Below are 15,478 nucleotides of genomic sequence, written 5' to 3' on the forward strand. Positions count from 1 at the left end.
TCCATGGAAGTCTGCAGATTCTCCCATCACTCTAAAAGCAGTGATGTTTACCGAAATCAACATTTTGCTTTACTGAAGCAGACATCTGACAGCAAAGAGAGTAACAAGACTTGACTTAACCCAAACTGCATGAGGACTAAAGACAGCGTCACCATTCTGCTTTGTAATGTAGTTTCCAGAAATCAGCTGTGATGAAAAGCAGGATATAACTATGTTAAAATTTTACTAATTCCTAAAAAGCAGGAAGTTGAATTTAACAGTTTATTATGATTTATAAGTCTCATTTTAAAAACATCAGTCCATCAAACCATGTAGAAATAAGTATGCAAAAAGTCTGCAAAACAAAAACATACTTTAAACATGTTTAAGTAGAGAGGTTCTGAAATTCCAGATTTTCAGTCACTTCATTGTTATGCAATGGCAGCCAAGTAATCCTTAACTTCAGTTGGAGTCAGCCTCCTAAATCCGGCTTCATTGCAGATTCCAACTTCTATGTTATCTTCTGTCATCTGCCCTTCAAAGCTTTCCTGATCAAGATGGAGGGAAAAATTTGAATTTTCCAAGGAGTTAATTATCCAATCACTACAAATCCAACTGTTAGATATTAAACTAACCTTTAGGGTTAATATGGCTGTATGAATGGCATCTTCAAGTTCCAGGTCTTCATTATATCTGAAGAATTTTTTGAAACAAACCCAATGATTTACGGCACTATTAACATTATTTATGACTATGTAAACACAATGATAGCAACAGCGTAAGATTTTTTAAACATCTAAAACACTCTTAAAAATATTAAGTTACAGATTAATTCTTTTCGTCACCTCACTGAGCTAGCTGCCCCCAGATAATAAATTGACAATTATTTGGTGTGCATTCCCGACATCATGAAGAGCGTAACCCTAACGTGAGTTTATTTTAGGAAACTTCCTTAAGTATAAACATTTTAATACAATCAGAGTGTGGTGGCAATATTATAACAACTTACAAAAATAAAGCAGAGAAATCAGACTTTTGCTAAAATTTCTTATGTTTTTTATGTTTGGAAGACTCACTAATATGTAAAAGGAAAAAAAATTGCTTTAAGATCCTAAGCTTATTTAAATTTACCAATTAATCCCGAGTCTTTAAGATTTTTAAATAATCTTAACATGAATATTATGTGAAAATGTACTAAGAAGGTTCATTTGGTGGTTAAAATCAATTGCGAACTCTCCCCATTCAAAATGTAGGACATTTTTTGGTGGGCTACGATAATGCCGAGTCTAGAATACAGATGGAAGTAAGTGAGAGCAGTCTGCTGTGCTGGCAGGACAGATTTTTATGTATCGCTCCACTTTTTATCAAGTACATACATCACAACTTTAATCCACCATCAACACCAAGTTTGGTTTCACAATTTTTTTTTTGTAATTGTCAAAATGTAAACTGTTATCACTTAAATCATTAAAAAATTTTCCTCCCCAATTTTTTTACTCCAAATCCAAGGGTCTTTTTTTTTTTTCGAGATAGTAGGAAAAATGAAGTAAAAAAATAAAAATAATATTTAGGAAAAAAAGCATGAGAATGCAGAAAGAGAAGTTCGTAAGAAATGAATATTACCACTTAATGTATTGAAGGCCGGGGAGCCAGAGTAGAGAAAAGTCTGTTTGTTCTATCAGGTACACAGGCTTGAATACACAGTCATACAACAAATTTGTTTAGATTCATGATATTATTTAAAGAGAGCTGAAAACTGTAAAGTAAGTTTGCTAATGAATCTAGTTCTATGAGCCCACCTTTTCTCAAGGAAAGTTTTCCCATTCACATAGTTCTTTCCCATTGCTGTGGCTTTCCAGGCAAAGTAAGCTCCCTAGTCAGGAAGGGAAGAGGAAAAGAACATTTTAAATCATTAACCTAATTACTCAGGATGCTGACATTTATGTCTCAGTTCAATAATTCGTCTCTAACTTCTAAGGTCACAAAATATTTACTGGAATGCAACGGAATACGTCATAAAATATGTCGGTGGGATAAATAACAAAAAGGCATGAAGAAACTTTTGGAGGTTATGGAGAAGTCCAGCATCTTTACTGTAGTGATGGTTTTCTCAGGCATTTACATACATCAAAAACCCATCAAATTGTACACTTTAAGTATGTGTAACTTATTGTACAAAATTTATGTAAAAAAAAGAAACTGGTTAACTTAGAGCAAATAATCAAAAGTAATATTGTAGCTTACTAGGATTGAAGGGCTCTAGAAATCTGTCATATATATCTGAAAAATGGTGACCAGTTCTTCATCATCATCAGTTAATAAATTAAAAAGACACAGCTTTGCATTAAAATTTTTCAAAGGTGTTGATATTTTGTAATCTAATGTTAAATGAAAGCAGCAGCGGTATGTTGTACATAACATGACTCATCTATTGAAAAAATACATACACACACAGACACTGAAAGAAACAGACCAAACATATTTTAAAAGAAACTGCCTTTTAGACACAACAGGGGAAAAAGGGCAAATGGTGAAAGCTGGATGCCAGTGATGCTGGCTCTGCTACCCCCAGGAAAGGCAGGTAAGAGGGCTTGTCATTTAGCTTCAGAAGCTCAGATATGGGGTAACAGACACTGTCAAAGTTCCCTAAACACTTAATTTTTCTGATTTAAGTAACAACCAAAATATATATATTTTTTTGCCTTTTCAGATTACAAAGCTAGTTTGAATTGAGTGAACTTGCCATTATCTAGTGATCTATAAACTATGAAAGATCAGTTTCTAATCACGAGTTTTTTGTTCCAGGTCTCCTCACAGCAAACATGAGTGACAGATGTGAGACACATGTGGAGGAGTGGTACCCTCTACAGACACCTGCTAACCTGAACACCAATCTCCTGCTTTAGAGCAGACAACGCATCCATTTTGCAAAACATCGAATTCAAGACGGACATCAATATTTGTACAGGAAGAGTCACACTAAAGTCAGCCCCAAGATTAACCTGACTGCAAAGGGCACTGCCCCCACCGACCCTTAGCTTTAATTATAATTTTTTAAAAGTAAAAGAATTCCACAGATTTAAAGAGACTTGATAACTATTTCAACTAATCATTCAAGGTATGTGAAGTCAAGCAACATACCAGAAGAACACGGGGGGCAGAACTCAAGTAGCTTCCTTATCAGAAGGCTGAATTACCAACATTTTAAACGTGCAAGTGAATATATACTACTTCTAAAGCCCAAATGAAAAACAAAAAGAGAAAATACTCTAATTTTTAAGCTTTTTATGGCTTCTATTTTTACTAGATATTCAAAGAGCCCTTCGACAAATCCCTCAAATACATCTAATGATACTTACAGATGGATCTGACTGAAATAAATATGGTCGTCCCTCATTCCAACCACAAATAAGTAAAGAAACTCCAAATGGACGAACACCACTGAAGAGAGAGAAATGAAAATTACTTGCCATCTTCATGGTGTTAAAGTCAACCTAAGCTAAGAATTTATTAATACCCTCAAGTAAAGCAAGTGATCAGGTAAACCGAATTAGACTCCTAACTTCCCTAAAAAGTATTTAACACCATTCTAAACAAATCAATTCAAAATGAATTTTCTTTATGGTACTGAGGAAAGACAGTCAAATCATTTTGGTAAATGGACTGATACAAACATCAGGGTTAATAAGTGTGGAGTAACAGTGTCCTAACAAAATGACCCATTTCAACAAACGCAGCTTTTCCACTGGCTTTACAAATCAGCAGCTACCTCATCCGTGTTCACACCCCAGCTCAAGAACACTGGAATTAAATAAATATGGATGTGTCAAAGAGTTATTGCTTTCATCATGTGCTTACAATCATTTCTGGTTAGAAGATAAATTTGGAAGCAGCAATGACTGTCTGCCCATACAGAAATGTTTTAATTACTAGCAAAAGGACTTTATCTAGAAGTTGGTTTCTGCTACCATACGAACAGCAAGAAAACATTCCCATTTTCTCTTTAAAAAAATATTTCGGGTCCAGTTAAGATCAGAAATGTTCATCATAGTGATTTTCACCACTGATTAAGGAAATATAGGAATACTAAGCCCTCTTTTTAAAAAAAAATATGTCTACTCATAAAATGATTTTTTTTCTAATTCATGACACATTTCAAGGAATAAAATCAACCTACCCTGACTGGGTGTATTCTTGCATCACGGAAGCTACTCTCTGTACCAGCTGAGCTGTGGGAATGGGTTCTTGGTAAACGAGATAGTACTGTTGAGCTAGTTTTCGAGCTCTGTGCACAAGCACTCTGACAAACAGAAAAGAAATAAGATTTAATTAAAGTTCAGATGATTTACTATTTAAAGACTCATTCTCCTTCTATAGGCATATACCTATAGCACAAGTTTGACATGTATCTCTAATAGTAGCTCTTAGTTCTAAGCCAGTCTTGTTCTTACATCCGATTATGGTTAATTGACAAGAAAATATCAGAGCATCACTGAGGAGACAAACCATAGATGAACAAGAACAAGGCAAAAGGAAGGAAACTATGGACTGGGGGGTACCCGTTAGCTTAGCAGCCACAGCTCTAGCGTACACAAGAACTTTGTATCTCGCCACAGCGTCTTCAAGATTGTGCCCCCCCTCATCCCAAGGGCAGGCACCTTGTCTTTTTATATTTCAGTCCAGGCAACAGGCTAATACGCGCACACACACACGTGTCCAGGCATATTTTTCTCACTCTGCCTCAATCTTGTTCCACAGACTGGACTTCAAAGAGTACCCTCCAGAGATTAATGAACAACGTGAAACTAATTATAACTTTAAAAAAATGTCAAATTTATCAAAAGTGTAACAATTAAATATATTAGCAAGAGAAGCAGGATTTACCGTTACCTGCTCATGTACTAATCCGAGCTCTGCACATTATCCCTCTGCAATACTCCTGTGGTGTCAGTTTATTCTGTGAGTGCTAGTACACTGCAGTCTCCCTTCCATGCAGCGGTAACAGGATCCACTGTAGGGAAGCCTGATCACGTGCCAGGGACACTGGTGCTTTTTCTAACTCATGAAATTTTGGCTCTACCTATCTCACTCCACAAAATCAAGAATGAAGTAATAATGTTCCTTTTGCTTCTTAAATGACCAACAGAAAGCTGCCCATCTCTTTAAGCCTGCTGGCACCCCGATGTCACAGGATCCTCTCTTCCTGTGACATATCAAAGGAGTGATCATATAGGCATCTGGGTTCGGACAGGCTGTCATAATCCACAACTTTCAGTGGCCTTTGGAGAATTCTGTCCCCTTGCTAAAAACAGAAATAAATGAAATGAGGTTAACTCTGGATGGTATGCTTTCTTTTGCTGCCTGACAACTTTTTAAAAATATAGTTTATTATAACATGTATTGCTTTTGTTGTTTTGAAAATACATTTAGAGAACAGCAAAGCCATTGCTGAGCCCTTGGACGGTAGAAGAGGGATTATGATCAGAAGGGAAAACCACTGAACAGAGATGAGAGGGGTAAGTACTGATCCTTCTCCTCTTTTACAACTGAGCGGCACTGAGTTCTTCTCCTTCAAATAAGCCCCAGTCTGTCTCATACTAGCAAACTAAGTTCAGCTGCCGACGATGAGAGGTTGGGAGATTAAAGGAAAAACATCCTTTGATTTTTCTCCTCAAAGTATAGATTACAAGGAATTCATGAGATGGTGAGAAAAAGAATAAAGGGTACAAGGTACCTGTAATCTGGGCCCATGCCGCTATACACCAAACCTATATGCTTGGTGATTGGTTCCACTTTGTGGACACTTCGCTCGTCATACAAAATGGATTTCTGTTTCTTCTCAGTTGCCAAGACCACACCATTTGCAGCTTTAAAAATAAAAAAGACTTAAATGTTATTTAAAGACTCTCCTTCAACAGTTTTCTAGTTGCGGAAGCATTTCAGCCTAACTCCTTTATTTTTTCTTATTTATAAAACCTTTCCTTCTGGATTTCTATATTAAAATTGCCCAAGGAATGGTAAATCAACTTTCCCTCAACGGTCATCTGTATGGCACTAAGAAATCCCTCAGCTAAAGGTATTACACAACTTTTCTTAAGAAAGAGTCCATATGTTTTAAAATAACGGAATTGTGCCTACTTGGCCTACTGTTCTAATAATCTGAAATTTTACAACCAATGATATGCTTTTTATAAGTTAGCTTTAACTTTTATGATTAACCTTTTCTAAGTTATGGAAAGAATAGAAACTGCCAGAGAACAGTGATACATAATCAGTGGAAAAAAACAAAAGAATACTCAGTTTTCTGAATAGGAACGACTATGTGTAGGTTATCACAATAGATAAAGGTGCTGTATTTATTTTGAAAAAAAAATTAATCATCTTCTTTGGCTTATTACTTTCTTTAAACATCAAAATACTGTAGATTAACAAAAAGAACTGTTGGGACTTCCCTGGTGGCGCAGTGGTTAAGAATCCACCTACCAACTCAGGACACGGGTTTAAGCCCTGGTCTGGGAAGATCCCACGTGCCACGGAGCAACTAAACCCGTGCGCCACAACTACTGACCCTGCGCTCTAGAGCCTGCGAGCCACAACTACTGAGCCCATGCGCCTAGAGCCCATGCTCCGCAACAAAGAGAAGCCACCACAATGAGAAGCCTGCGCACCGCAACAAAGAGTAGCCCCCGCTCACCGCAACTAGAGAGAGCCCACACACAGCACAAAGACCCAACGCAGCCAAAAATAAATAAATTTATAAAACAAAAAAACCCAAAAAGAACTGTTAAAAAATTATGCTGCCACAGCTATTTACTTTTACATTAATTATCTATTAATTCCAAAAGAACACATTATGACAACTAATAACAGGAATCTGAAATGAATGAAGCATTTAATTACCTTTAATTCCCACTGAAGGGGCTCCTCCAGCTACAGCAGCCAAAGCATATTCAATCTGGACAAGTTTACCAGATGGGCTTAAAGAGAAACAAAGGTATTGCTAAATTCACATTCTCAAATACTTATTAGAGGAACACCTTTGAGAAAGTGCAGGTAAATAGGCCAAATCCATTAATCAAGCACCAAGGAATAGCTGGGCTTTGAAAATTTATCATGAAGTTGTACGGAAACTAAGTTTATTCATAGTGTAACACTAATCTCTTTCCTTAGGTTGTTTTTTCTTGTCTGCCACTTAAAGCAGCATCATTACTGTTGCCTTTCACCACTTACCAACCTTGTGACTTTGGGCAAATTACTTAACCTCTCTGTGTCTCAGTCTTCTCATCTGTAAAACGGGGATAATAGTAGTATAGTAGTTACCTATCAATATTTCAAAGGTTGTTGTGAAGATTAAATGAAGTGATGCCTTTTGTTCCTGGCACAAAATGAGCAGCAAGTAAATACCAAATAGTAATATTATTAAGAACATGTATGTGTCTGTTAAATACCAAATAACAGCAAACAATCCATGTGGGTGGAGTTAAACATTTTATAAAGCAGACATGGCCTAAGACATAAAACCTAGATGTCAGTCACAACAAAGTACTTGCTATATGATACAAAACTATTTCGAGATGCCGTGAGCTGGTTATACTTAACATTTCTGGTTCCATGAGTCTGGCAGCCAAATGCTACTAGCTAGGCCCAAACTGGCTTTTTGGGTCCCACTTTACTTCGATCTAGCTGTTGAGTTAGAACAATTACTATAAATGTCACCAACCTTTCTCTTTTATTGACAAAGTCCTTGAATGAAAGTAATTTGTCCAAAGTGACACACAGCAAGGTCTACATCCCCAATCTACTACTGAAAATATAATCTTCAGTTTCAGAAGGTCATCTGTTCTATCTTCATAAAACTATAGATACTCTCTTTGTCACTCAAGTCTCATCTCGCACCACCCCACCTTGCTCCAGACACACAACCACTCTTCACATTCAAACCCCTGACACGCGAATCCCTCTGTCTGCAGGGCGCGTCACCACTGGCTGGTGAACTCCTTCCAAGTCATCCTCCAGTCCTTGGTAGAAGTGTCGTGTCCTCAGGGAAGCTGCCCTGACCACCAGACTAGGTTGATCCCACACACTCATACCTATACTGTCCTATGCTTCCTCTTTGGCTAAGATTCATCATACTTGAATTATTTTTTCAACATTTACAAAGTGTAAGCTCTGTTCAGTCAGTTCTCCAACACACAGCCTATGACCAGGTTCGTTTGACTGACAGACACACATCTAGACCTATTTAAGGAATAAGCCTAGGGGCAGCAGTTTCAAGACTGTTTAATGACAAAATTAGCTGACTTGAGCAGAATAACAGCAATAAGCATTTAAATTTTTTAAATTAGGCTGTACTTGTTTTCCTTTAATGGTCCCTATTTCGATAATCATACCATGACTTTCTGGGTCCATCCAGCTTTCAATTATTCTTCAATACCTAGTTCAAATACCTCTGGGGACATTTTAAAGGATTAGGTAAACTTAAAAGTTAGCTTTTCTTCTGTTGCCATAATCACACATATACACTTCTATCACTGCATCTTTCTGTATGTAAGCTCACTAACCTGTGAGCTCACCGAGCTATCAACCGTCCTTGTATTCAATCATGCCACTACCCAATTCCAAAGCACCAGCATCTCTACCAGGGATAACTGAAATAGCCGTCTAACTAGTTTTCATCTTTTCCATTCTTACTTCCCTTCCCCCACCCAGAGTTACTTTTGTACCATGTCATTGCCCATTTAAATCCTATAATAACTTCTTGGTTCACTTACAATAAAAGCTCCTTACTCTGGCCTACAGGGCCCTGCAAAATTGGCTTGACCCATGCTAACTCTCTGCTCATTATACTCTAACACACTGGCCTTCTTATCAGTTCGGTCCTTCTCAACTTTGGCACTTTCATACATGCTCTTCCCTCTGTCTGTAACTCCCTCTACCCCTAAATCTTCAAATTGTTGGCTCCCTTCCATCTTTCAGTCCCCCAGAACCCTGGTCTTTCCTGACTACCCAATCTAAAGTTTTGTTCCTTCTTTCTCCCTCTCGGTAAAAATTCCTGAGTAAAGGAAAAACACTCTTCAGAATGCATTAGCAGGCACCCATTTGTTTATCCACTTATTGTCAATATCCCCAACTAAATGTAATCCTCAAGAACACCTCCTATACTACAGTCTCTTGTCATTCCACCTTAGTAGTTTAACTGAGTACAACAGGCTAGAAACAAATTTTTTAATCTAACACAGAAATGCACTATCATGTTAAAAAGCAAAAGAGTGTGTTTTAATAAGGAAATTTATTATAGAAAGATTCAGTCCCTGATAACATATGATTGTTTTCTGTTTCAGCTCCACTAGGATTACACTCTCTTAAAGATAAAGGTCCAGGTTTGCTTTGTTCACGAATATGAACAGTGACTACTTGGCAAACATTGCTCCCTACTGTTGTATATGATGAGATCTTTTATTAAAAGAAAGGTATTTTAGCATTTTAAGAAGACGTCGCACAGCAATGGAAAGTGTATTCAATTTGTCGTCAGAAAGAACCCAGTCTGAATGTTAACTCAGCTACTCACCTATGACCAGGGACGAGTTATTTAATTTGCCTGAGCTGTGGTTAGCTCATATGTAAGGTGCTGAGATAACATTTATCACAGATGGTAGCCCAAAGAGATGGACTAAGCTCCACCCACACAGAAAGTCCTCAACAAGTCAGATGCGGCCCGCCTTCAACAGTCAGATAAGAATACATTTTAATTAAACGGGGCATCACTGGTCTGTAGGAAAATAGCCAAATTGAATCCTTCCCCGGTCGATTTATTAAATCCTTTGGTGACGGTTTTCTTACATTGGGAATGATAGTTTAACTCAAGTTTACTTTGAAAAATATACGTATCTACCTGTTCTAAAATTTAAAAAAGCCTACAATCTTTTTTTTAAATAAATATATCCCCTTCCAAAAATAATAGCCAAAACGCAAATGTAGCCTAGTAGTTTGGCGCCTACAAAGACTAGAGAATAGAAAGATAAATAACGCTTTCACTTTCAGTCCTTAAGCTTCCAGTAGGGGCACCAAAGAAAACGAAAGCGGGAAGAGGTTTCGAGAGACATTAGTGCCAAATGGAGACTAAGACTCGGACCAAACTGTAAAGTTAAGGCTTTCCGAGAAAAAGGGACCCCATAGGTGTGACCAAGATTCCGAGCTCCAGAAACTCCCGAATCAGGCCTACTTCGGTCAGGAAGGAAATCTTGAATTCTGAACGGGACACCCGGAGAGAGCTAATGCAAAGCTGCTTTCTTCCCTAATCTCCAAAGCTAAAGAAATTCCCTGGGTGAGGGCCTCAACCTCCAGCAGCGTCAAGGTCGCCCCGGACCCCCCGACTCGCGTTCCCACGGACCCCAGGCACTACTGCTCCCCAGGCCGCGGGAGGGCCCTGCAAATGACTTTGCAAAGTCTCATTTCCACCCCCATTCCCTGCTGGGCCCTCCGGAAGCACCAAGTCAGAGACCAGGACTGTAAAAACCGGGTCAGCAGAGTTCCTGCAACCTCGGTTACGAGGAGGACCTCCGGAGCCCCTTCCATACCTGAATGTAGTCAGCGAAAAGCTGTAACCACGCTCCGCCATCTTTACCCGAAGACCCAGAGAACATCCGCACACATGCGCACTGCGGCCCGTTTCTCTTCATTTCCCCTCCCCGCGCCTTCCTTTCCCTCTCTCTGATTGGAGGAAAGTCAGAGACGCTTCAGGGGCATGCTGGGAGTTGTAGTTCCAGGTGCGCGTTTGCCCGACTCTGCGTGTGTGCGCATGCTCGACGTAGGGGCGGGACCCAGCGGTCCGGTGGGCGTGGTTTTCGGGCGAGCAACATGGCGCCTGCCATGCTGATGCTGAAGGTTCTGCCGTGGCCCGCAGCCCAGGGACTCCTCCGGAACTTTTGGGAGCAACTGCAGCGGAAACTTTGGCAGAGCCGGCCAGGCTTTCCCAGTCCTCAATGGGGTACGTAAAGAAAACATGGAGAGGGGTGGTGGGGAAGGGACCCCAGACAGAGTGGTGGGCACCGCTCGTACTCTGCCCTGCCCCCGCGTCCTGATCTTCGGCCACGCGTAGGGGACGTTGTCCCGGACATTCACTTACTTAGAAACAAGAGACACCTGTTTTTGCTCCCCAGTCCCCTGCAAATAAAGGGGAAAAAAGTCCTCTGATCGTCCCATTCGTACACGGAATGTAGCCGAAGCTCATTAGCTTAGCATCAAGGGACGCCACTATCTAGATTCTCTTATCTTTCCTTTCCAGTCATCCCACCCCCTAAAGCAATTTGCTCTCTGTGGCGTTTGAGCTTTGTGCAGCTGAATCCGGATCCCATGTTTTCCCCGGAAACTAATTTTAAAGGGAAGTGTCTTGGTTGTTAAAATTGTCATTGCTTTGACATTTACATTCCATTCGATTTCCAAGGTATCCCGAACATAATAATGATAATACCCAGGCAGTCTGCACCGTGAGCCCCCTGTGTGTCAAAGCCTACATATGCTTCCTGAGATAATCTCCACAACAATCCCATTAGGTGTCTCCACTTTTCAACTGAAGAAGTAGGCTCAGAAAGGTCTCAAGGTCACACAGACCTTCCAGAGCCCGCGCTATTACATCAGGCTATGCATAGCAATACTTTTAGATATATTGACAAGGAATACCAGTTGTTAAGTGTTAGACAGCTTTGTATATTTTTAAGAGCTCCTAAAGTCAAAAGAACTGTTGCAAGTCTGAGGACTATAGCAAAGAGAGGGTAGAGGAATCTCTCTGATTTTATAACCAGTTTTAAAAACAAAAGTGAAATGTTGATGGTCCCATAAATAAATTGATATTCTACAAAGAGTGATGAGCTAGTTCTTTTCCTTAGAGAACTGACGGGGATTGAGATTAAATATGATGAAGAACGAAGTGACTTAAAGGGCCTGCCAGGATATGCCTGAGGAGCTAACCCAATTTGAATATAATATAAAAGGGCAATCAACAGTTATCTCAGTGCCAGTAGGAAGTGGATTTTGGAAATCTCAAGCTTAGATTTATTCATGTTTACTACTAAACCCCTGAGTTCTGTATTATGAGAAACTCTTGGTAGAATTTAACCGATTCATTTAAGCAGGTGCCCCTAAGAAAAAGTCTGTGTTTTTTAAAATTACTTTATGTATAAGGTTTACTATATTTCAATAGCTACTAAGGTTTCCTGTTAAATGCCTGTTGAATGTAATATTTTAAGTTATATGTGCCTTTTGATATATCATTGTTGATTTTTAAGGAGACTGATACCTGTAAATGGTCATTTAGAAGATAGAAACTGATTCTGTATCTCCGTGTTTGTTTTGTAGGACCAGCATTAGCGGTCCAAGGTCCAGCTATGTTTACAGAAGCAGCAAATGATACCAATGGAAGTAAGGAGATTTCCAGCTTTTTGGAGAACATCTTTTGGATGGCAGCTCCCAAAAACAGACGCAGCATTGAAGTTAACAGGTGTAGGAGAAGAAACCCTCGTAAGCTTATTAAAGTTAAGGTAATATGGTGATTTTTGTGGGTGTGCTTTTTCTCATGTCCACCACTGCATATTCTCTTGGTTTATTCACATAACCCATGAGTGAATTATTTTCAGATCTTACATGTCTCCCTTCCTCTGGCCTAAATTAAATACAATATTCTCGTTATGTATGTGTGTGTATCTACTGTCTTGTAGCCTAAGTCTTAGGAACATAGTTAAGGAAGGAGTTTAGAGTCTGGACAGAGGACTGGGTTGTTAAAGAGTCTATGTGACTTTTGTATTGTGAGCTGTGCCAGTCCTAAGCTGTGTGATTTTTGAACCATATATGAATAAACATTTTAACTATGGCAGACCCTAAAATTAAAGTCAGAAGCGTAGATCTATTCGATTATGGGGTTTTACTAGCCCTTAACAGATTTATTCTGTTGTTCACAGTATCCAATAAGGTACTGTGAAGGAAAATCCTTAGATAAGTAATAAAAATAGCTAATATCTATCAAGTGCTGATGATGTGTCTAAGCGCTTTACATGAATTTTCTCATCATATCCTCACAACAACCCTCTAGAGTAAATATTGTTTTGCTCAGTTTTAGGATGACGAAACCGAGGCAAAAAGAATTTGCCCGTGGCCCCAGACTTAAAAGGTGAAGCCAGGATTTGAACCCTAGCAGTCTCCTATTGAAGTCACATTCTTCTCTTGAAACTTTGTGTGTGTGTGTGTGTGTGTTCCTATCCCCAGACAGTTCTAGATCTCAGTGCCCCTTCTCCCTCACCCCCCCACCATGTCCCATGGGTACCCTTTCTTCATTGATCTAGTAACAAAGCTTTTAGCGTTTGTTCCCTTTGATCTGTTAATTTATGGCTTTAGCAGCCGCGATTTGAGTTCCTGTTTACTCCACGGCATTGCCCAGCAGTGGGGCAGTACAGATGGAACTCAAGGACAGAAAATGGAGTTTCATGAGCCTGCACGTTCAGTATTAAACCAAAGCCTTAGAACTTAAGCTCTAGAGTATTATGGAGTCACAGTTGGGACCGGACTTAAAATGTGCAACGGAAAAATACTTCATTAATTGAGGCACCAGTAATCCATACAATTTGGTTGAGAGAATTTAAGAGTTTAGGAATGAGATCTGTTACATGACTTCCCTGACTTTGTTTTTTTCTGAGGCAAGAGAATGGCTCTCGACTTGTGCATTCGTTTCCTTTGGTGAATTGTTTTCTGCCGCATATAGTGTGTTATGCTGAGGGATTTGTTAGGAGAAGGGCACCAAGTGACGGTGGGTATTTTTGTTAGGAAGAGGGCACCAAGTGACGGTGGGTATTTTTTCCATACCTCGAAGTTGGAGGTGCGATCCAGTTTTCCAGGTATTGGAGTAAGATGAGAAGTCGGTGAGGCAAATGATTTGCAAGGTTTTTTGTTTCTCGCCGGAGATGGAGTTCTTTTTGTCGTCTGCTTCACAAGTGTTTGTAGATTAATCTTCGGCAGTGCTCAGAGTTTCTTTGATGTTCCCCTTTACTATCTTTCTTTCTATTTCAAACCTACCTTTAGAACACAACGAAAGGACTTCTTTAGAGGTTAGAATTGTCTTATTAAAGTTGGGTAGACATACAAAACTCATGAAAATACCCTCCAATTGTAATATATAGGGAGTTTTACATTAAGGAATAATCAGTGTTCATTTATAGGAAGAAAACGCACACCACGTACCAGCTATACTTCATACAGGAATTTGAATTACACTCTGATGACCAGGGGAGGCCAACTTGTAATGTGTTTATCATCTTGTTCTTCCCAGGATAGACTGAAAGAAAAAGTGAATTCCCTTTACCTTGGTGTCTTATTTAAGATGCTGGCTGTGTGGATCACCCCAATGTGTTGATGGGCTCCTTATCAGATGTTCAGTTTTTGAGGATGGGGGAATGGAGTACCGTTTCACATAATAAGACTGTTGTATTTAAGTAAAAATGTACCAGATTCAAAGTCGGTAGACCTGAGTTCTAGTCCCAGTTTCTCTACTCATTCAAATCAATGTGTGTGCTCAGTTTCCCTATTAAAATGAGGTTGAACTGGGTGGTCCCGTGGCCTTGTGCGGCATGGACAGTCCAGGAAAGTTTACATACAAGCCTCATTCCTGTCAGTGATGATGTGTGCGTTATGTGGCCTCTTGTTAAAATGTTTTCGTTTGGTTGTTGTTTTTTTTTTTAAGAACAATATAGACGTTTGTCCCGAATGTGGTCACCTGAAACAGAAACACGTCCTCTGTGGCTATTGCTATGAGAAGGTGTGTAAAGAGACAGCGGAAATCAGACGACAGATAGGGAAGCAAGAGGGAGGCCCTTTCAAGGCTCCTGCCGTGGAGACCGTGGTGCTGTACTTGGGGGAGACACCCTCCAAGCAAGACCAGGGCAAGAGGGTCATCGAGCGAGAACGGAAGCGGCCATCCTGGTTCACCCAGAATTGACAGCAAACATGTTTCGAGAGGATAGCTTCACACCAGACGTTTCTCCTGAAAAAGAGAAAGATTCTTTGTTTTTATATTGGTTGTGTGCTTGTTCATCATCAGCATAGCCTAAAACGTTCTTCATAAGCAGTTAGTTTTTTGCGGGTAATTTGAAGAATGCATCAGGAGTAAAGTCTGAAAATGTTTGTTTATGCAGAGGCTCAGTAGATTTATGTGTCTGTTTCTATTATACTATGAAGTTTTAGTAAACAGAATTTTCAGGACAGAAAAATAAAACATAATTTAAAATTCGTAGCCAGAATCACACGTCTGGGCTCTGGTTTTGTTTGTTTGCCACTGGTTTTTCTTACAAGAATACTTACACAAATGCTTTTGTTTAAGTAACACCTGGAAATAGGTTATTTTAATTCTGGGTATTGCTTTTTTAAGATGGTAGACGTAGCAGTAAGAAAAAGTTCGTTCTGTTTTGTTTTATTGTTTGTTTGTTTTAGCAAATTAAAATGGCCTTTGTATGGCACT

General features: G+C 39.4%; 2 protein-coding genes across 2 annotated transcripts; one reads left to right on the plus strand and one right to left on the minus strand.

The window, feature by feature from the left end:
* Positions 1–247: 247 nt before the first annotated feature.
* On the minus strand, positions 248–10,639 carry PSMA2 (proteasome 20S subunit alpha 2). Its single transcript, XM_007125674.4, has 8 exons — positions 10,557–10,639; positions 6,880–6,956; positions 5,714–5,846; positions 4,157–4,279; positions 3,339–3,420; positions 1,779–1,852; positions 615–672; positions 248–527 (listed from the first exon to the last, which is right to left on the minus strand). The coding sequence occupies exons 1-8, from the start codon at positions 10,595–10,597 to the stop codon at positions 411–413; spliced, it is 705 nt and encodes a 234-aa protein (XP_007125736.1). The 5' UTR covers positions 10,598–10,639; the 3' UTR covers positions 248–410.
* Positions 10,640–10,792: 153 nt separating this feature from the next.
* On the plus strand, positions 10,793–15,145 carry MRPL32 (mitochondrial ribosomal protein L32). Its single transcript, XM_007125672.4, has 3 exons — positions 10,793–10,966; positions 12,334–12,515; positions 14,705–15,145. The coding sequence occupies exons 1-3, from the start codon at positions 10,837–10,839 to the stop codon at positions 14,957–14,959; spliced, it is 567 nt and encodes a 188-aa protein (XP_007125734.1). The 5' UTR covers positions 10,793–10,836; the 3' UTR covers positions 14,960–15,145.
* Positions 15,146–15,478: the final 333 nt, after the last annotated feature.

Source organism: Physeter macrocephalus, chromosome 5 (genome assembly GCF_002837175.3).
Source record: "Physeter macrocephalus isolate SW-GA chromosome 5, ASM283717v5, whole genome shotgun sequence".
Taxonomy (NCBI): Eukaryota; Metazoa; Chordata; class Mammalia; order Artiodactyla; family Physeteridae; genus Physeter; species Physeter macrocephalus.